Source organism: Grus americana, chromosome 1 (assembly GCF_028858705.1).
Source record: "Grus americana isolate bGruAme1 chromosome 1, bGruAme1.mat, whole genome shotgun sequence".
Taxonomy (NCBI): Eukaryota; Metazoa; Chordata; class Aves; order Gruiformes; family Gruidae; genus Grus; species Grus americana.
The window spans coordinates 134,904,114-134,927,188 of record NC_072852.1 but is presented as its reverse complement, the minus strand read 5'-3'; the positions used below and the strand labels follow the sequence as shown (position 1 = coordinate 134,927,188).

Below are 23,075 nucleotides of genomic sequence, written 5' to 3'. Positions count from 1 at the left end.
CCCAACTCTTTTGTTTCAGGCCTCTCTCTGCTAGATGGTATTAATTATTTAGCTCCTGCAAAACAAAATCAGTGTTTTCTTTTTTATTATCATCATTCAAATACAACTAGGTAAGAATTCTACTTCATTGCTTGATCCTCTGGCAAATCACTTTCCCTGTGAGACTACCATTAACCAAAGTTAACACAGGAGGCCACTAACTTCACATGAATTTACTAAAGGTTTTTTTTACTTTATTCTCATTATAATATATGCATCTAGCTTTAGCCCTAATAGCCTCTGAAAAGAAGGAAGTCAGGAACTGTGCTTATGAATACTTTTACACCAGGGTTTATTGTCAGGTGTGTACAGGAACAAGTAAATCAATACATGAACTCCTTTTCCTCTTCTGGAGTTCTGAATTGAAGGACAGGATAGTCCCTCTGAACATGTGACTGTCAAACTGCAGGCAAGTAAGTAAGAAAGATTACCTTGGAGACAATTTACATCCACGTTGCAGGTATGCACTGAGTGTCCCAGTTGCTGCTAGCAACAGTCCAAGGTATGGAGGTGAAGGTTTCATAGGTCTTGAGGAAAACTCTGGGTGGAACTGAACTCCCACAAAATATGGGTGATCTACAAGACAGATGTCAAAGAAAATTATAAGATGTAAGAAGAAGATAGTAGAACAACTGTTAGAAAAAAAAGTGCATTGAAGATTTAACACAGGAGTCCATAAGCCAGATCAGCATGTGTGAATTTAAGGGCGAGACAGCAGGAACCTTAACTTTTTCCATGAAAAGCAACTGACAACAGAGGCAGAAGGTTAGTAAGGCAAATTAAGGAAAAATCATCCTGTGATTCAACCTTAATGTGCCCAATGATGTAATTAAAAGCTAAATAATAAACCCGTAATTACACGTAAGGGAGGGAGGGGGAGACAACAACCACAAAGTATACATTTATCATGTTATTTTCCTAGTATTTTGGTTTCCAATACATATTTGTGCATGCATATTCAGAACATGCACCCATACATATCTGAGTGAAAAATAAAACAGTTCCTACAAGACCAAGCATTATCATACCGCAACTATTTACACACTAAGAGATGGATATGAAAGCAACATACAGAGGAAACTGGGGAAAACAAGTTTCAAATAATTAGGCCTGGAAGGGATCTCCTGGGACATTAAGTCCAGTCTCCTGTTATTGAACGCAGCTACATCATGTAGTCTCAAGCACAAAGGGTCAAGGCTCTACCATAACACTCCCTAGGTTTTTTGGCTCCCACTAGAAAGCTCTTCTGATACTCTCTCCCTTTACTTAAAAACTTCTCCCTAATTCACAGGCCACCTTTGTTACAGCCAACTCAGATCCATTTCTTATGGTGCTCTTCTTTCCTTCTGTTTGGCCTGTGTGATTAAGGACAACAATATCACCACCATTCAACTCTGCCTGCCAAGCTAAACAAGCCATGCTGCTTCATCTTCTTTTAAATCTTCAGCTCTCTGTGTCCCAATCACAGCACCTCTTTGCTACTACTTCTGCTACCTGTCTGTCGCCTTCAAAAGGATAATGAAAGAAAAATATTTTTGTACTCTTCCACGCTGTGCACCTGTTCCTTCTTTGAATATTGTTTTAAAGGAACTAACATTAGCCACTTCTAAAGCCAGGACATTGGACAAAATTAACCACAGATCTCTTCTGGTTCAACAATTTCCAAAATAATCCCAAACATTCAAGGAATTTTTCTGCAGTACAGAGTAAGTGATAACAAGAAAGCTGGGTTCTTCTTCTATGAAGATAAACTATACGATCTAGTATACTGTTCTTTCTGCTGCTATTTCTTAAAAAGAACCTGGATCCTAAATTGATCCCATAACTTCTTTCTCTCTACCATGCAATTTAGTTCTTTAAAGCTGTAAAACAAGCCAATGACAAAGCATCAAATATTTCCTGTGGGGATATTTTGCTTAAAAGCTTTGCCTAAGCTATCTGGCATACTGTTATTTCTGTGCTTCCGCTCCAACCCACCCTCCTCCCTATGATGATTGTTTTTCTTTAGTAATCAGAGTCTCCTTGCAGCCCATTGTGAAATAATTCCAGGTTTTACTGCTGTCTTTATTCTTTTCACAGTAACATGCAATTTAAAAATTCTGCCTGATTTAGCTCATGATGCTCTCTATAGAAGTTTCAAGCAAAGCAGACAAAATAGCCTCCCAACACCAGCATGAGTAACAGAGGTAACCTATCAGGAACAAACTAAGAACACCATGACAATTAGTGGTTTATGAATTCACATGTATCCTTTGCTCTCAGATTACACTATGGTGCCACTGCTTGACATTGTAAGTAGGTGTCTATATTCAAAATTACAGCACTGTTCTTCAACACACCATGGAGTATATAAAATGATTTCTCAGAAGCATCATGTCACAAATAGCACTCCATAGGATGACGATGTATTCTTATCATAAAATCCATGCACAGAAACATAAATTTATCTTAACCAATGGCAATTAGGGGTCACATAAGAAAAAAAAACCATCTTATCTGGTAGCCTGCATCTTCAGGTGCCTGATACTCATCTAGCCAAAAGTGATTTAACAGCAAGGAGTTAATCAAAGAATCAAGCAAAATCAAAGGGATTGTTTCTAAGAGCTACTCTGTGTGGCATTCAATAAAAAGGAGCTACACTGCATATGTTTATTTCAGAACCTTTTAGAAAAGACATCAAGTCTGAGTAGATAAAGTAGCTCAAATTTACCTGATTTCCACAATATCAAACCCTTATCTATCTGAATCACTTCTGTGAAAGAAAGGAGCTTGCCTTCTATTTGATTTTCATACTTTGTTCTATGATTCTAAACAGAGGTTAAACTGATTGGAAGGTACCTTGGGAGGTCTCTAGTCCCACCTCCTGCTCAAAGCAGGGTTGAGTTCAGAGTTAAATCAGGTTGCTGACAGCTTTGTCTAGTCAGGTTTTGAAGGTGTCTATCTGTAAGGATGGAGATCTCACAGCCTCTCTAGGTAATATATACCAGTGATGTTTTATACTTTTGCTATATTGCATGTACACATATTTCATACACTCAAGGAAACTGAACATATATTAGTTATTGGGACCTGACTAAGAATATTTGAGGGTGCTTGGGGAGCAGGCCAATGTCATCATGAAGTTGTTTTTTATCTTTCAAAGGCCAAGGTGATCATGAGAGGTCCCTGATGACTGGAAAAAGGAGTCCTTCAAGAGAGAGACAAAAAGAAGGATCCAAGGAACTACAGGACAGTCAGCCTAACCTCAGTTTATGGGAAGATAATGAAACAAATCTTCCTCCAAAGCATTTCCAGACACGTGAAGAAGGACAGGAAGACAACTGGCCACAACAAGCTTGGGAACGATCAGTCTTTGGATGCCAGGAGAGCTGTAGCCTTTGTTTATCCTGACTTTAGCAAGGCCTTTGATGTAGTTACCTAGCATCCAAGTTGGGAGCTATGGACTATGGGTAGACTACAAAGTGTGTTAAAAAAATGGCTGGACTGCTGGCTTCAAAGAGTAGTGGTGAGTGGTTTGAAGCCCAACCAACAGCATCCTTGAAGATACTCAAAACTTGACTGATATGGCTTTCAACAACCTGATCTATATTTGAAGGTAGCCCTGTGTTGAAGCAGAGGGTTGGACTAGATGACCTCCCAAATCACTCTACGATTCTACATAGCCAATCCCACTAAGCTAGAATTATGACCTTTTAGAAAAGGAGCATGTCTCTCCCTGATAATCACACACACACACACACAATCCTTGAGAAGTGGAGACTTCTCCAAACATCCTCGGAATTTTCAATCATTGTAATACATAGGTAGAGTCAGCAGCATCCTCCAACATGATCTTGGCTGTTATGACAGCTAAATATTGTGCCTACCTGCCATTTAACAACCTATAGTTTACATGGTTTTAATAGATGTGGAAAGTACTACAGACAAGTAAGACACTCACTCTCCAGTTCAATAATTTCCATTCTGTTCCCTTCCGTATCATGGCCAACAAATTTCAAACCTTTCTCTTCAAAGCAGTGAGTCAATTCTGGGTTCACCTGAAATATTGAAAGTAATAATAATAGTAGTTCTATTTATTTTTGGATTTAACAAACAGTAGTAGTCAGTTGTAATGATTTTAGTATGCATACAAGAATGAAAAGAATGGAGAAAAGAGTTGGGAATTTTTGCTTTCTTGTTTTAACAACTCTCTGGTATAAATCTGTAAAAGTGGCCATGCTTACTTAATAAGACATGAATCAGTAATTTTAAAACTTACTACATAACATTCAAAAGATTAAAGCCAGGGTTGCTTCTGCCTGCTGTCCTCCTGATTGTGAGCAGGTTGCACTCCTCATTTTTTAAAAGGCCCACTGAAGTAGGCATAAAGACTGACATCCTCTTTGAACACTGCATTTCAGTGGTTATGACACAAGCTGTGGTTCAGCTCCTCCTTCAAACTGATGAACTCTGCAGTGAGCTGTTTCATTTCCTTGGTGACATTCTAATCACCCAGTTAATATTCAAACTCTGAGCACCTTTACCACCATCACATTTTCCTCCCAGCTTTTTAAAGAAACTTAACATTGTCTGAATCAGTTTGTAGCACACACACATCTCACAGCTCACGTCCCTTTGGAGATATTGGAGTCAGGCCCCTTCTGAAGTATCTCAAGAGACTGAGTCCAGCTCTTGCCCATCTCCTTGAATGATAGTATTCTGAATGTACACAGGCACCTTTGCTTAGATGTTCTCAGAGGAGTGGACGTATACAAGGGGCCTACAGAGTTGGATGGTAGGAAGCAAGTGATCTGAATTAGCCTCCAAATTGCAGATGTCTGAAGTCTGCCTACATTTAGGCTATGAAAGAATGTGTACTATCTGAACATAATCTAAGCCTATGAATAAGCCAAGGAGCAATGCATTTAAGAAACAGTACACTACGTTATTCCCTTACACTGAACACCTGCAAGAACATTTCTGCAATACTGTGTCTAGTTTCAGGCCCCTCAGCACAAGAGATTGACAAAATGTTGCAAGTCTATAGGAAGTCCAGCCAGGATGGTTAGGGGCTGGACCACATGCAACATAGGAGAAACTGGAAGATCTGAATTTGTTCTGCCTGGAGAAAAGGCGGCAAAGAGTGTACCTCATTGCTGACTTCAACTATCAAATGGGACGATATACAGAAGACTGAGTCAGATTCTGCTCAGAGATGCACAGCACACGACAGAGATAAAAAACAAACTGCCCAAGGAAATCTCCTATTAGATATAAGGGGGGAAAGGGTTCACAATGAAGTAGTTAAGCATTGGAATAGATTGTCAAAACACACTGTAGAATCTCTCTCTTCAGAGAGATTCAAAACTAGATGGGACAAAATCCTGAGCAGCCTGATCTAATTTTGAAGTTGGCTCAGCTCCAAACAGGGAGCTGGACCAGAAGACTTACAGAGGTTCCTTTTGATCTAAATTATACTGCCTAACCATTACTAAATTTTGGGTTATGCTTACATAAGACATCTCCCATTAGCTTTAAAGAGAATCATGTCTACCAAGAGAAACACAATTTGCTTAAGCTTTAACTTTTGAGCACAAAATACATTAGCAAAGCTTACCTCATATCGATGCCTGTGTCGCTCTTCTACAAACATTTCATCACCATAAAGTTTCCCTGAATATACAACGAAAAATAAATTCATGCTAATATGTTGCTTTAATAGTTGTTACAACTATTTCTTGTAATTTAAATCTCAAAAAACATTCACATGTAAAACATAACAGGATACTTCTCATCTCGCTCCAGCTTTCTGTTTTTCTGAGTGATGACTGGTTTCTTTTAATTTACTGTTACCTGAATTTATTCAGAATTCATACTCAACATTCCTTGACCAGAAATAGCTTAGGTAGACTAGAGTCTGAAGGCCACACTTAAATTAATTTCAATTGTAAAGCCCAAAATAAAATAAAAAATGTTTGAGTGAACAAGCAATATAAAATCCCTTCAGGGTTTTACGACAGTTGTACACAAAAGGTGCAGTGAAGTAAGCCTTTGAGTAGCATCTGTTCCATTTTAATAGCTTATGCTTGGCAGCTGGCATAATAGCTCCAATGACAAACAGAGAATATTGTTTTTCTGTTTTCCTGATCTCATTACCCAAATGACTGCTGCAGTCCTCTGAGCCTAATCTGGAACACTCTACATTCCAGACTAACAAGAAGTTAAAGGTATGCAGTAAACCAGAGTTTGATCACATATCTCACAGTCACAGCTCAAACTTTACTCTCGATCTATCCTAGTGTCATTAGGATTACTATCTCGCTTAAGGGTTGGTACAAGAACTAGACTGCCAAAAAGATCTCCAGAAGTTGTAGAGTGATAGTACTATGATTTTACAAAAAGTGTTATATGTGTTAATTTTAAGGAACCACCTTTTCAAAACCATTATTTCCATTCAAGTTGTAAAGCATTAGAAACAGGCATCAGATTTTCTAAGTAAACTACCAGAGCTTTCTATGAATCCTTGATGAATATGGTCATCTAAACAACTCATAATACTGGTCAAGAGTTACAACACACATTAATTTTTGTTAACTTTTCCAAGAAGCATTTAGGTCACAGAACAACTTGTACATTGTGACATGCATATCTGTATCACACGTAGGCAAAGTATCACCCACGTCAGTCAGATCACTAGCACGGGCATTCTCTAGAAAGGCAGATTTTTCATTAAATGTTCATATGTATTACACTTTGGTGTCGCACTGAAGCAGATGTAATTTTTAAAAGCTCAGAAGGATACATTCCATAAGTTCAACATAGCTAAATATAATAATAGCTCAGATCAAAGTCAGGGGCAGGGTAATGAAGAAATATGCCTATATTTATTGACAGACAAGAAACCACTTTTCACATGTTTTCAGCATCACTTCTATTACTACTGTACAATAGGCTGATTAATAGGAGATAAATATTACTTCAATTTTAAAAAGCATATAGATCAAATTGAATAATTTGTTCTATATTTTGGTTGCTTCTATTTTGCCTTTTGAAGTATCCTGTTACAGCAAATAATTTTCCTTTCCTACAACAAATAATTTGCTTTCCCAAAACAAGACTGTTTCCAGGACTGGGCTACGCCTAGGGCAGTGCTGGATCAGAGACTGGAGCTAAGCAAGGCCTGGCTATAATTAGGATACAAACTAGCAAACACTGTCAAGACAAGATGAGGACTAAGGCAGCGAGGCCAAATGACTTTTAAGGCTGAGGTGTACTGGCAACTCCAGGGAATGACAAGCAATGTTTAGGTCTGGCAAGAGCATAACAGGTAAAAGTCCAGGTTAGTTCTACCGAAACGCTTCAGGGGTAGAACAAGAAGCCCTGGTTCACATGTCCTATCAACTTATAAAGAAAATAGGAAGAAAATGCTCTGATCTTCCCACGAAAATAATGAATTAAACTACCAAAAAATGCATTTCAGTTATCTCAACAGACTCCTTAATGTTTATTTAAAGCATTGGACCCTAACTGACCTTTTCACTGGAACTTCCACATGTGTCTCATTTCTTTCTTCACGTTCTGATCCTGGGTAAATGTATATGGGAACAGGATCAGAGTAAATGAGCTCGGGGAAGCTGTCGCCCAACTGCTTGCTTGAGGGTGTAGTCCTTTAACAAAATGTGCTTTGGGATTTTTGCTTTGCCGTCTTACAAAGCTCCTATCCAAAAGGCAAGTCATAAGAGCAGAAATGTAACTTACTTAAAACAGAATTTTGTGTTTTGAAAACAGTCCTCCTCTTCCCGAGTCTCATGGTTCCACCCATATCCCCAGGATTATGTTCTGGCATGTCAATAACCTGTAGAGAAAAATTGTTTAAACACTGTTTCATCCAACAACAACAAAAAAAAGCAACAATTGCATAACAGGCTGCATAGATTTATAAATGGTAACATGATTTTTTTTTCTTATTTTCTTTATTTTTCTTATCAAGACAGTGGAAGTCCTCTTTGGGAAGCGAGGAGAAGAGGAGGGCATGGAGCAGCAGAGTGAAGAGAAAAGCAGAGGGCACTTGTAACAAGACTACAATCTAATGTTGTAAAAGCAGTGTACTGAAAGAGGTGACTCCAACATGTGTGTGCTATTTCAGATTATATACGTAACTCATTTATCACAGGAAGAAAATGGAAAAATCTTCCGCCCTAATTCACCTTTACTAAAGGGTTTCTCAGATTGCTTAATAATCCACAAAATACTAGGTTGCCTTGTATGAAGAATATGCTATTTAACATAACATTTAAAGAAGAGGATATAGAAACACTGGGTTTGAGAACTGAAGCGGACAGGTCAAATGGCTGCTATTTGGGTCAAGTGGAATTCAGGATGGTGGGATTCAGTGGATGTGTGAAACAATGACTTAGCGGAAGGAGCATGTTTAGTTTTGCTCGGTTTGAAAAATCCTGCTGGGTCTCACAGCCATGTTTAGAGGAAGTCTGTCTCAGAGAGGTAGAACAGTTCAAAGCTGTAGAAACACATGAGCTGAAACTATGACCTACGTGCTTGTATTCGCATACACACAGTCAGTGAGGAATGTAATTGACAAAGAAAGGTTCTAAAAATACAAATATTCACACATACGAGTAATCTGGAATTGGATTTTTATTAACCTTAATTTGCCCTCTGGGAGTAATGAAAACAATTTCTGATGATACACTTCATAAAGTGAAGTTATTGAATTTAGAAGGGATGGTGGAAAGTGCTTAGCCTTTGGCCTTGTGCCAATGCATTTCAGCTGTGCAATTATCTCTGTATAACCTTATACCTTCAAAATGTTATTTATAAGCTATATGCTCATTATAAAATGTCATGAGGAGAAGCTGTGATCAAAGCAGTGGGATATTACAAATCCTCTAATTACCTCCCAAATCATGAAAGTGAGGACTATATAGCACATTCAGCTAACAAAATCTCACAAACTAAAAAAAAAAAAAAAATCATTCATTGAATCCTTATTATTTCAAAAAAGATGAGACTGTCTGCTTTTACTTTATTTCTTTCCATTTACTTTCACTCTTATACTTTTTTCCTGAAGTAGTGGCCACATCAGAAGCAATTAGAATGTATACAGCAGGCTGTATGTATGTGTCAAACACTCTGACCCTCTGAAATCAAACAAGGTTTCCATGAGGTGTTATTTACTTGCCTACACCCATACTATGGATAACCTTAAAGTTGTGCTCTTGACTCTTGTCAAACAGAGATGAACTGGTAACAAGCAGCTACCAAGTACTTTAAGTATATGCTTCTCTTCTGACTACAAAAATTTCACTTTAATAGCTGCTTAATGACAAGAAAAACAATGAAGGGTTTGTTTGTGGTTTTTTTAAGTTTGGAGGTGAAAATCAAGAGTAGACATTCCTTCATTCTCAGAAGTGTATCAAACACCTAAATACTACTATCCCCTAATCACAATTTCAGATTTTTCTTCCTAAAAATTTGGGGCAGGATGTTTTTGGTCTAACTTTGCTAATGGAATCAAGGTAATACCCAGGTGTTTAATTTTTGTAGTCAGGTGAGGAAAGGAGCTACTTATGAAGCAACACCTCAGAGCTAATCTGACTCTGGATCTTCCTCTTTTGGATACGCTCTGTGGCTCTGATCAACTATCACAGCACCACCCTTAACGTTAATATATTACATGAGTTTCTCTGCAACAAAGTCTGTGCAAGAAGCTTTCAAAAGCAAAGTGGCACTGCTGCCCTACAGCCCAAAGACAGTAATAAGCATCAGAAAAGCAACTATTATGGAAAATTTTGCCATATTTTACAGAATTTATTTGATCAGATAAAAGACAAACCTTCAAGTGGTGGTTATTTTAAACAACTGTGCAACCGAATAGATTCTTCAAAGAGCTTATGCGTCCTGCCACTGAATAAATCAGCTCTTACTATGCATTAGTTCTTTGAAGAGCAGAGAAAGCACGAGCAACAGGCACCACAAGCAACAAAAACACATCAGTAGGGAGGGTGCAAGAAGAGATAAGGCATTAATTAGGTCTTTCTTACCCAAATCTCTGAAAACTGCCAATACTACAGGGCTTTTACAGAGATCACGTATTACACACCAGGCAGCCAACATGAAATAAATAATTAATCACTCTGGCATAACACAAACCACATTATAGATATAAAACAGTCTGATCAGAATTAAATCATGCTACTGGTGAATAGTGACTTTAACTACCCATGAACTGCAATCTTCTTTCAGAAATCTACTGCTTGGATTGTTTCATTGTTGTTAGGAAACATAAAAGCTAATGAGAAAACTCTCAAGTGCAGACACTCGAAACAGAGCAGCCAAGGCCCTGAAATCCCAACACCTATCATTTCAGTAACCGCTCCAGGACCATTAAGTTTTGTCTTTGTTTACCTCATGTCTGGCAATGCCATTTTGAGAAATATATCTAACCTTGGTTATCTTGGGTAGGGTGTGTGTGTTCTGTTTTCGGGTTTTTTTGGGGAGTGGGGGGGGGGTGTGTGGAGAAGGCAGGGAGGGAGAGGAGCATTACTTGATTTCAACAACTCGTGGTAAGCCAGCTTTGGAAGCAGGTTCTTCGGCATTTTTTGCCTTTTTACTCTGCCCTTGTCTAGCGAGCAAATGATTGGTCGCTGCTGAAAGAAATTGTGATACACGTAAGTGCTGATCAAAGCATCAGGAGAAGCCCCGACCCTAAAGATTAACTGAACACTGCAAAGAGGCTCTAAGACACTAAGCCACAAGAGATGTGCAGAGGGAAAGCTGACAGGAGCAGGGAATACAGTGACAGGTACTGATGAATATTAATCCCTGCTGAACACAGCTGTAAAAAAACCCCAGAAACACAAGCTGACAAGGACTCAACTCAAACTAGAGGAACCCATTCTTTTATTGATTTTTGCATCATTTCTCTGCAGGATTAGTCAGCACTTGCTAGATTCCATCTGATCTGTTTCAGTCCCAAGTTCATCAGTGAACAGACTCAGCCACCTACAAATGGGATGTTTATACTAATATTTTAGAAATAATAGTACAAACATTTTAAAGAAAAAAATGACAGATGCAACACTAAGTGGTACTGACAGCTTCCAACTTGGCAAGTAAACCATTCAAAACCAGGGATTTAACATTTTCCATTACTGCAAGAGGGTGCAAGGTTCGCATATCTGCCACAATCCCTTACTCCCTTATCCCCCAAGGATGTCTTACTTCCAAGCAAACCCCATCATTGCCCACTTATCTAAAGCACTCAGCCCTCTAGGATGGAACTAGTTGCCATAAAGCCACTTGGGGATTTCAGACTACTCAGTGCTCCATTACTCTGATTGAAGTATTGTTTGCTTTCAAAAAGATGACCACCGTCAGGTATGAGGCCAAAGCAGGACTCATCAATAGCTGATTCATGCAGCTACACAGTGGTATGAGTAACCAGCTTAAAAAATCCCGTCCTCTACTCCTTCACTAAACTACAGCACAGTATCTAAATATTCCAACAAATATCAGCTTAAATTTCTTATACTCTTAAAATCCCATAGCATGTTACTGTTAACACTTTCCAGTTTGGGCAATCCTCTTTTCCTGAGATTCGTTGTTTCCTATTTTAGAATTAAGTAATTGCCCTAGACCATTTATTTAATTAAAGCCTAAAAACTCTCTAAGAAGGATTCTGCCTCAATAAGTAGAAATTCTGGTACAGAATGTTTTGTAACATTTTGTTCAGAAAAAGTCATAAAGAGTGTAACTTCTTTTTCAAACAGTGCTTACTTACTCATAAGCATAGTGCAGTGAACTAAGAAAGTCAATGGAGATGTTGATATGCAAAGCCCATATAGATAATGCTTAACAGCATTTTAGAACTCATTCTAGTTATTCCAATCACATGTCCCAAAGTCAGCTTAAAGACTTAAGCAGAAATTTTTGGACTGTTGGTGTTAGCGAAAGGAGCAGGGTCAGATAGTGCTGGCTACAGAAATACACTGGAGTGCCAGTCATGCCATGCCAGGAACTGCAGGATTTGCCACAGACTTGGATAACTAAAAGAAAGTGGAAGAGCGTTCTTGGGCTTTGGACTTGTCCAGCTTGCATTACAATTAATGACCAAATACTTGCTAATTTAATTTCAGAAAGATCAGCATATTTGTAGCTAGGAGAAATCCTTCCCTTCCTACCACATATGCCTATCAAAAAAACCAGAACACTGTCACTGCCTTTGAGGGGGACTTCTCCAATTGAAATTGCTAGTAGGTGAAATTTTGCCTTTACCAAATTCACTTAAATCCACACGAGATATATAGCAGGAGGAGGGAGGTATGAAGCAAGTCTGTGTCTAAGAGCATTTGAAAGCAAAGGGAAGAACCTAAAGAGGGAGACAGAGCCTGGTGCTCTCTTCATCAAACACGTCAGCCATAAGGAGGAGATAGGGATCATCAAACGCTTACAGCCTGCGATTATTTAAACAGTAGTATGCTTGATGGTCTCTGACTCAGAAAATTATTCTATCCTACAGGCAACTGCCACAGAAGACTCGGCCACAGACAAGCAAAGTAGCCAAGGAGATGAGAGACTGTCCTTAGTAGAGACAAAGCACAGCATGTTTTACCCTCAAAACTGTCCACTGTGTTCTGTACTTCCTCTACCCTGAGTTATTACACATGAGCAAGTGCCCATTCCACTTATTTCTCATTCATTAACAAGCTAGCATTAGTTAGGATCACTTCATTATCAGTTATCTCTGCTTTCAGCAAGCAAGGCAGAAAGAAAATTGCTTACTTCAAGGAAAGTAAGCAGGAAAATTGCTTACATCAAGTGCTCACTACTCCAGACCTTCACTGAGGAGAATGTCTGGTATCAGATTCCAGGCAGTGCTCAGCACCATGACCTGCACTATCCTAGTCTTTCTAGAAATTCTGTACATCTGCCATAAAAATCAATATCCTCATAGGGAACATGAGGAGAACTAGCAGCTGGTTTCCATCCCATTTCCCTACCACAATCAGACCACTTCCAGACTTGTAAGAAAGACAGCCTGGATTCCAACCACTGATTCTTCTCGTAGAATGGTGTCACCAATTATCCTGATATCCCTGTCCATCCTCCAGAACTGCCCAGTAGTGATTTGGTACTTGATGATCAGGAACACAGTAACTGAGTCATTTCTTCTAGAAAGGAAGTTAGTGGGCAGCAAGAAGAAAATTATAGATTGTCCTACTTTAATTTTTATTCTAGTTGGAAGGTACTTTTGTTGTAGTATAAAACTTCCCAGCTAACTTTAGAGCTGAGAAGAAATCCCTGGAAAGGTCTTGGATCAGTTGAAATATTTCTTTTGAGTAATCTCTTTCAAATGCTAATCAGAATAGCAAGCCACAGCCATTTGTTTCTAATTATTTTTGTAAGCCCTCCTCCTTTTTCAGGCCTGCCAACACAGGTGTGGGCACGTTTGCCACAATTTTATTGAAATTGTGTGTACACATGCTAAAATATAACAGTTGTTGCAATGGAAATAAAATACATCTGTGGACTATTTCTTTTATTTATTTGAGATAGAAAAGCATCCTGTTGAAAGGATAGCTATTTGAATAGGAAAAAAGGTAATGGTACAATACTGTACTTCGATATTGAAAGAGAGACTGGAAGTTTTCAAAAGCTCTACTCCCAGAGGAAAGAAAGAAAGAAGTACAAACACTATCTAGAGATTGAAATCCATGTCAGTTATAAGAATACAAACCTAAATATATTTTCTTTTTGTGGTTTAACTTCTACTTTAAGAGAAATTCCTTTATTCTGTCTGTGATTCAGCTTGATAAATCATGCTTGACTGAGATTAGCAACTTCATGCAGTTTAAGATAATTTCACCAACTAGCTTTGATTACTGTACATTTGATCAACGTATCATTAAATTGAGGTTTAAAAGTAAAGGAAAGAATATACTATCACATTGCTTGATGCTGCCACAAGAAAATGTCTTATTTAGAATTTGGAGTAAATTAATGGAACAGAAATAAAGGATTCTAGCTCTATAAGGATTTCTGTGCTACAGATATGAGGAAACAGCCCAGTACCACTCTTTCCAATAAGGATATCATGCCCAAAGATCAGTGGCAGACCATGAGCTTTAATGATTGATTCATCACCTTTCAAAATGGACACCAGAATTTAAAACCTGACATTTCTACATCAAAAAGAGAATTCTCTACTAGCTGAGCTAAATTAGTATCTCTGATAGGTGAGCATTTTATGAAAATCAGCTGAACAGAAGGACAAAGAATACACTTACTCAGAAAAAATTCCCTGCTTAACTCTTAACTTCTAAGAGCAAAAAACCCACAATCGATCCAAGATCACAAGCAAAGGCAAAGCAGTGAGAAAATATCTTGAAATGTTTTAAAGATGCTGCTGAGCAAACATGTTAAACTGCTACAAGGTATTTTGCAGGTTGTATATCTTTGCGGGGGAAAAAAAAAAAATCACACTGAAGTTGTAGACAAGTGCGGACAGTTACTCTACTCCCAGTGCCAAAATCCTGTGCCAATCTAATTCATTTAACAAGCAGCTCAGCTGAGTCCACTCTGCAAAACCACACAAAACAACCAGCTCATGCCAACCACTGTAACCTTTAATTGAAGCAATTTGTTCTGATGAGCAAGTCTATTCTCTTTTCAAGTCTTCTTTTACATTTAAGCTGTAACTTTGTAGAGGTGAAGATAGATGTAGATAATGAAGAAACATAGATAATGAAGGCTAGAGTAGTTCTCATACTAATTTACAGTACAGTCATGCTTCTTCCTACTTCCATCCCCTTCTTCTTTTCTTTGTTTTCATTTTTGCATTTTGAAATGGCATCTTACAAAAGATCACAACCAGGAACAACACTATGCAAGCTAAAGTAACTTTTGTGGTTTTTGGAAAGCAAGCAGGATCACTTTTACTGTTTAAACAGATATTCATATCTACTATGTAGATATTCTGGAGTATTTTATATGGATTTCTGTATTGCCCTCCTACTCTTTTCCTCTTTGGAAGCTCCTGGTTTGGTTTAACTCCTGTTTAAACGTCATGCCAGTTCCCTTACCTCTACTAGCCAGTAACATTCTGTTCCTCACAACAAAAGCATACAGAATGAAAGGACCTATAGAACTGAAGTTGGCCATCTCATTATTTAGTGGTCCTCCTACCTAACTTATTAATTTGAGACATTCTAGTAATGATAATCTTATGGACTAAAGCTGAACAGACATACTATAACAGGGAATTTCTAGGTAGAAAGCCTCTGGCACAATCACTGTAATTTTAACTACTACTATTTGTCTTCCATGGCATGCCCAAGATAATAAAAGTACCTTGGCCTATCTGGTCTTTCATGCCTGTTCTCTGTAATTTAGGAAAAGTTACAATCTGAATGCTGGATATCTCATGAGGCATACAAAATGGACATCTAGTCCTCTGGAAAGGTTTCCAGCAATGAATAATGGGATTTTATTTCCCCCATGAAGTGAATAGCAGTAGGAGAGATGACTTTCATGAGTCGTCATCCTCCCTCCCACACATACATCATAATATTTCTCATTCCAGCTGAAGAACTGGAAGAACTAAAGCAACTGCTAGATACCATATAATGGTAATCAAGGCACTGTTTTTTAATTCTAGGATTTTCTAAGAATACTGTAAACTATATTAGAAGAAAAACAAGACAACAGCATAGGGAGATAATTACAATGACACAACTTTAACCGGTTAGATTATCTTGCAAAAAATACCTTGGCATTTTTATTACTGTCTGTCCAACAACAGTACACATCTCATCAGCTTCAGAAAACCAAAAGGAATGATATATATTAATATCATAGCAGAGATTAATTATCTTAATTACCTCTGCCGGCCATTTCAGGGATGCTTTGAGTCACATGCTTTACATTGCACTTAATAGTTTCCTGCTTCCACTCAGAAAAGCTTCAGCTGGCCAAAGATCATATTGCCTGGAAGAATCTTAATTCTGATAGAAGATTTATGACCTACGATCCAAATCCTTTTTATTTCAAGCAGAAACCATGATGTCTTCTATCTGAGCAGGATCCTTCCTGTCTTGCTTTGTCTGTTTTGCCTCCTCCAAAAACCTGATAAACATCACTGTCCAGATCTTAATTTAATTCTGCACTCCTTGTGATCCTCCCCCTAGCACATTAACTCTTATCCCCCTCAACATCAAATGACAAGAATTCTTTGGAATTTGCTTTCCTTAACTGTGTTTATACAGGCATCAGGGGTCAAGTTCAGACTGTGTTCTAAAAGACAAGTGGTTTTTCCAGTTGCATCCATGTCACCTACATCATCAGAGCTCAAATGATAATCACTTTCTCTCCCAACAAGGCACCAGTCAGCACCACTAGGATGCCTGGATTCAACTGCAAGGTCCAGAGTTAACATGACAGCACAGACATACCTGTGCGGTTCTTGTTTGCTAACATCATAAAACCAGAATTGGAAATCTACGTATTCATTTTTAGAGATAAACATGGTAGGGACCTTTAAAATGTAAGCAGATAGGAAGAGATACATACGAGGAAGTAAGAAAAGCAGAGAGGATATGTGCATGCATTTGGAGAACCAATATCAAAAAGGACACATAGGAGAAATGGATCTTCAGATCATTTCTCATTTAGCAACAAGATGGTGAAAGTCTGCAGGAAAAAAATTACCAATATAGTTTCTAAGAAACCAACATCTACAGAATAACGTCACCTTTATATTACCACAAATCAAGTAGGCATTTAAATACCATGACATCAGATGAACACACCCAGCATAATTCAGACATCCTCTGTGAAAAGTGTGGGTGGCCAGGTACCAATCAATTCAACAGATAATGCAGTGATCCACTCAAATGCTACAAATGTTTGCCAAGCAACTAGCAAAAGAAATTGCCACATAGCAAAAGTTCTAGGCAGTGTCACCAGCCGGCACAGGATCACACACAGCATACCCCTAGCACAGCAGCTAGCTTGCATACAAAGCAACACAAAACTGCTACAACCCCACAAAGGCAAAGTGATCAGTTATTGAATGGTGCCCATACAAAAATAATTTTTACCCTTCACCTCCACCTCTAATAGTTCCTGTCTCCAATGGCAGAATGAAGAGTCAGAGAGCATGAGAAACAATTTTTAGTTAAAAAGCGGAGGTCTACAGTGAATCACTGCCAAATCCATTGCAAATGCAGTTCTGTTGTTCAGTGCCTAGCTACACAGTATGGTACACCTTATCACATACAAGTGAAGGACGGGAGGCAAATAAATACAGAATTAAGAAAACAGAAAACTTCATTCAATAAAACAGTCTTCCTTTTGGGGCAACCTTTGTATTATTCTTCTACCTCGCTTCCAACAAATAATTTGACAGAGGGCAGAGTATTTATTTAACAAACAAACAAAACCCCCTCACAACTCTGGCTAATAGTTCTTCTTTATTTTTAATTAAAATTACATAGTTCAAAACATAATGAACAGACCACTCATATCTCATTAAATCTACCCTCCAATACAACTATGCAGCTGATTGGAATTCCTCAGTTTGTTCTTGTCCATGCACTCTCAGGCACACATTTAAATCCAATTCTCACTCCTGGATGACTACAAGGCCGTTACGAAAAGGGTGGAAGTCCTCAGATGCTGCACATACTTTTTCTTTGCAGGTATCAAGCCACTTCACAAAGGCAAGTGTGTTTCATTATCTCCATTTGGTACGAGAAAAATAAGGCAGATTAAGTGATTTGTTTCACCTAGCAGAACCTGGACTTCCATGACACCTAATCTTGTTCCTACACTTTAGAAACAAGGCAGCTAATGATACAGAAACTCACACATTCCCAGGTGAGCTTCTAGCAAGGTCAGTGTCTTAATGTAACTTGGTCAGTTACCTAGGTAGGAGAAACTTCTATGGAAATGGTATTCCCAGTAGAGAGGGTGATTTAATGTAGTTTTCCACATATGAACTGCAGTATACAGGTAATCTATTTCATGTTTCTTAATTCATTTGTGGGTTTCTTTTAAAACACAATTGCTGCAAGCTTGTTTGCATGGGTGGGTTTTTTGGGGCTGGGGGGTGGAGGAGACATTTTGGAGGTGTTATATTTAGCAATATAATCACAGTATTAAGGGATCTGGACAACCCCCTTCCACGTTTACTTTATTTCATTGATCAGTATTGCATTTTTAACTTGCCAAACAGGACAACTGTGAGGAACTACTTTACCACAGTGCTTCTGAGTTAGTCCATGTCTGTGGGAACCACCGCACATAACTCTGGCTGCATAACTTTCAGATATATAATTTAAGGGAGCCACTTGAGTGGTCCCCTCTATATAGAGCAGAGCACAACCAGAGGCCAAAACGTTCCAGCTGGGGAATGACACCAAAACATGTGGCAGCCTGAAATCCTCATCTAAGCCATAAGGCAGGCAGCACTGTTCTGCCCTAACATGTACAACCTGCTTGCACAAGACGGCTTTGTGAATGGCCCTTCCACATCCATGCTTTGTCAACACTATGTATACCACCCCAGGAACATCCATAGCTCATACTGAAGTGACGTGCTATTCAAGCATACTGCAGCGTTACCAAGACAGACTTGAGCATACAGCTCTCCATAAAATAAATGTTCTCTGCTTGTTAAATCAGGCACTGACAGATACTCACCGACGTCCACTTCATTCAGAAAATTGTTTTGTACATAGCACAAATTTTCCTATTTGATTTACAAATAGTTACACATAATTCCTTATGTAAGTACTGGAAAGGTCGAAGACTTTCTGAAAATGTAACATGCAATTCTATTTAGAAAAATCCTTCTTATGAAGAAAACCTTAAGAAAGGAAAAAAGTGAGAACTGCAAGGCGGCATCCTTCACAAAAACTAAATCTATGTCCAAATGAAGATAAAGAAACACAAATACTTTCAAGTTGACTATATAAATACCAAATCATTATTCCTCCCCAAAATATTTAAGCAGCAACTTATAAAAAGCATCAATAACTAAGAGTAAATTCTTTTCATTCATTTTCATTTAAGGAAAAAAAATCTGAGATTCTAAAGCTAATAAATTATCAGGATTAAAAAAAAATAAAACTCATACTCAAAGTAGCTATGACCACGGCATAAAAAATGAGCATTATGCTTGTGTGCAGTCAAGGAGTTCGAAGGAGATTTCCAAGCTAAAAACCTTCTTCACGGGAGACTCTGAAGCGCCCATCTCAAATTGAAGTGTTAAAAGAAGTGGTTACAAAACAAACAGACAAAACAGACAGTAAGAAATTACTGGAAATGGATGGTACTCACTCAGTTTTGAAGCAACTGAAACATGAAATAGCTGATCTAGTAATTGTGGTGAATAACCGCTCATCGGCCTTGTCACCCAAAGACTCCAAAGTGGCAAATACTTCAGAGGAGATACAGAGACCTATAGTCTGAAACACCAGGTGTCCATGCCAGGCAACCTAGCAGAACCTTTAACAAAAAAAGACAGAAGTAGGGGGCACCTGGACAGCTATAACAGGTTGGGACACTGACAACAAAGATTTTGTGAAGAGAGGTTGTCTATCTGTCACTCAGCTATTGAAGTTCTTCAGAGGAAAAGTACATGGATAAGAGAGATTTGGTTGATAAAGTCCTGTTTTCTAACAGATGTTAGAAAGGCATTGTGCCAGTTTTGGCTGGGATAGACTTAATTTTCTCCATAGTAGCTAGTATGGGGCTGTGTTTTGGGTTTGTGCTGCAAACAGCGTTGCTAACAGAGGGATGTTTTCGTTCCTGCTGAGCAGTGCTTACACAGAGCCAAGGCCTTTGCTGCTTCTCACACCACCCCACCAGTGAGTAGGCTGGGGGTGCACAAGGAGTTGGGAGGGGACACAGCCGGGACAGCTGACCCAACTAACCCAAGGGTTGTCACATACCATGTGACATCATGCTCAGCATATAATAGGCTGGGGGAAGAGGAAGGAAGGGGGGGACGTTTGGAGTGATGGCATTCGTCTCCTGAGTAGCTGTTACGTGTGATGGAGTCCTGCTTTCCTAGGGATGGCTGAACACCTACCTGCCCATGGGAAGTGGGGAATGAATTCCTTGTTCTGTTTTGCTTGTGTGCATGGCTTTTGCTTTACCTATCAAACTGTCTTTATCTCAACCCACGAGTTTTCTCACTTTTACTCTTCCGATTCTCTCCCCCATCCCACTGGGGAGAGTGAGTGAGCAGCTGCGTGGGACTGAGCTGCCAGTTGGGGTTAAACCACGACATAAGGCCATGCTGGAACAGGTGCACCTCGAAGTGACTGTGGCTGTGGATCAGTCTATGCGGCAGCAGGTGTACCCCTGGAGAGACTGTGGCTCATAGATAAGGCTCCACTTGGAGCAGCTGCACCCCCAAGGGACTGCAGTCTGTGGATAAGTCCAAGCCACAGCAGGGACAAGGGGAGGAGTTCATTGCGATGTTAAACCCGATAGTCTGGTCCAAAGGGACCAGGGGTGGAGATTGTAATGGAACTACCTTTAAATTGTTGAAACTCAGGATGTGGTTTGCATGTTATGGAAATTACTATAGCAGGAACCCCTTGTTGCTAGCCAGGCTAGGAGCAAGGGGGAATCCACTGCAACTTTTACTCTTCTGATTGTCTCCTCCATCCCAGTGGGGCACAGGAGGACTGGGGCGGGGGGAATGAGCAAGCAGCTGTGTGGTACTTAGTTGCCAACTGGGGTTAAACTACAACAGGGATGTAAGGCATGTCATCAAAGATTCTTATAAAAAACTAAGCAGCTGTGGGATTAACACACACAAAATACAGTTAAAAGATAAAGTACAAGGGTATAAGAAAATGCAATTTTTCACAGTGGAAGAAAGTCACTAGTAGAGTTGAACAAGGCTCTAGGAATAAATAGTACCTTCAACTTATTTGATAAAAAGAAAAAAGAACGAACAGTAGGTGACAGCCTGCTGATGACATCTAATTTACTGAGGGTAGTAAAGATGAGGGCTTACTACAAAGAATCACGAAAGGACCTTCTGAAACTTAGTGATCAAAGATTAAAATGTCAGGTGAAATTGTAATGGAATATAAAGCAAAGCACAGGGGATAAAACAAGCTTAATTTCACATCACAGTTACAGGCTTTGAGCTGATCACAGCCCCTTGGGAACAGGACCTTGAAACTACAATAGATAGTTATATGTAGATGTCAGTTCAACACTCAGTAACAGTCAAAAGCTATTCAACATTATTAGCAACTACAAAAGGAAGAAAGACCACAACAGAGATCATTGTAACACTTCTAAGCCTGTGCTGGCCACAGTTTATACTGGGCAGTTTAGGTCTTCCAGTCTTCCCTGGCTTGACATCTGAGCTCCAAGTTGTAGGAAATGAGAAAATATACTGGGGAAGCATCACTGTACACCTGCTCTACTGTACTTTTCCACAGATAATTACTCATAGATGACAATGGAGACAAGTGATAGGCCAAATGGGCCTTCAGTCCAGACACAGCTGTGGTCTGACCTAGTGTGCTTTTCTTAAGTAAAGGTCATACCATAAAATGCACCAAACGCATTGCCTACCTCTGATATAATCATAGGTGTGCTTAATTCATACATATATTTCATCAGTTCAATCTGGGTTCTAAGAGGAAAGCATGGTTCAAATAAAGGTTCAAATAAAGGTCCTCCCAGTGCTACTTGTCACTCGAACTTCAGGTTTTGCCAAATTTGCAAGGATGTGGTGGAATGAAGAAGAAATTAAATAAATTCACTGTCAAAAGCATTTTTAGAAACTTTTTCAGTTGTTTGCTTAAGTATTGGCTCTCTAATGCCCGCAAGAAGACAGAGATGATTAAATGTGTCTTGTCACTTAAGTTCCAACCTGGAAAATGCAGGTAAAAAGCAGTTAAGTTGGGTGAGAAGGTGCTAATATAAATATATTCACCACATAATGGTGCTAATGATACTGAATTTCAAAAACAGTGATTTATTTGGTGTTACAGAATTAAATAATTTCTGTGTACCATTACTTAGAATTTCTCATTCACAGTGAGAGAAACAGCAAGACAACACAAATCTTGCAAGAACTCTAATTATCTCTACTTAAAATGGATTATTCTGAGGAAGTTTAGAATATTTTTCTGCCACAAGACAAGAGTTTTGCACAAAGTCAGTCTATGCAAGAAAGCAATGGTTGTCAATCTGTGTTGTTTGCAGACACAGCATGTCTGCTGTGATTTGTCAAAACTTATTTTTCAGTTTATGGATTGAGCAATACTGAGGCTTTGGTATTTTTGCCAGGCTCTTGGGCAACTATTGGGCTTCCTTCTCATCAGTGAAGACCAATCTTAACAGTTTCATGGCAAGTAACATCTCTGATCCCTACACAGGCTCTCTGTAATTAGCCAGGCCAAATGATAATCCAAATGGAAGCTGCAGCTAATTAAATCTATATTATCTTTTAGCCGCAATGCAATAAGCACTAAGTGTTTTTATACATGTATTTTCATTATGTTCAAATGTATAATTCCAGATTCTTCATAGCTAGATATTAGAGTTTTTTAATCCTAGGATGTGATGGACAGTAGAAGATGAGTGTACAGAGGTGTTGGGGAAAAAAAAAAAAATCAACTTCAGTAATGTCTCAGAGGAAAACCAATGTTTCTCCTTTTTTTTATGTTTTGGCAGTTCTGACATACAAAGGCCATGTACCCACAGGTATCTTGGGGTTACACAAGTCTGTTCCAAATTGACGCTAACCTTAAGGCTGAGCTCCACATGGCACCTGGTACACACCCTTGCAAGCTTAAGACACTTAAAACCATCTTATAAAATCCTCTCCACTCTTGGTTCTGAATCCTAAGAAACTTCTTAAAGCTGTAATTTGTTATAGGAAAGCTATGAACTTCTGTGTACTATAGGAGAGAAAGAAAAGCAAGCAACACCACCTTTCTGTGTTGAAGGCAAGACTAGTCACCAATCTAAAATAAATGAAACCGGCTCTAAGGTTGAAT

The 23,075-nt window shown here is 38.9% G+C and overlaps 1 protein-coding gene across 5 annotated transcripts in view; it reads right to left on the bottom strand.

The window, feature by feature from the left end:
- Window positions 1–23,075, bottom strand: part of CTPS2 (CTP synthase 2) — an 80,077-nt gene that overhangs the window by 14,279 nt on the left and 42,723 nt on the right. For all 5 annotated transcript variants that reach the window (XM_054817720.1, XM_054817728.1, XM_054817742.1 and 2 more), the window contains 4 exons: window positions 7,777–7,873; window positions 5,636–5,691; window positions 3,980–4,076; window positions 471–615 (listed from right to left, as the gene is read on the bottom strand). In XM_054817720.1, coding sequence (XP_054673695.1) covers window positions 471–615; window positions 3,980–4,076; window positions 5,636–5,691; window positions 7,777–7,873 — 395 coding nt within the window. The remainder of the gene's footprint in view (window positions 1–470; window positions 616–3,979; window positions 4,077–5,635; window positions 5,692–7,776; window positions 7,874–23,075) is intronic.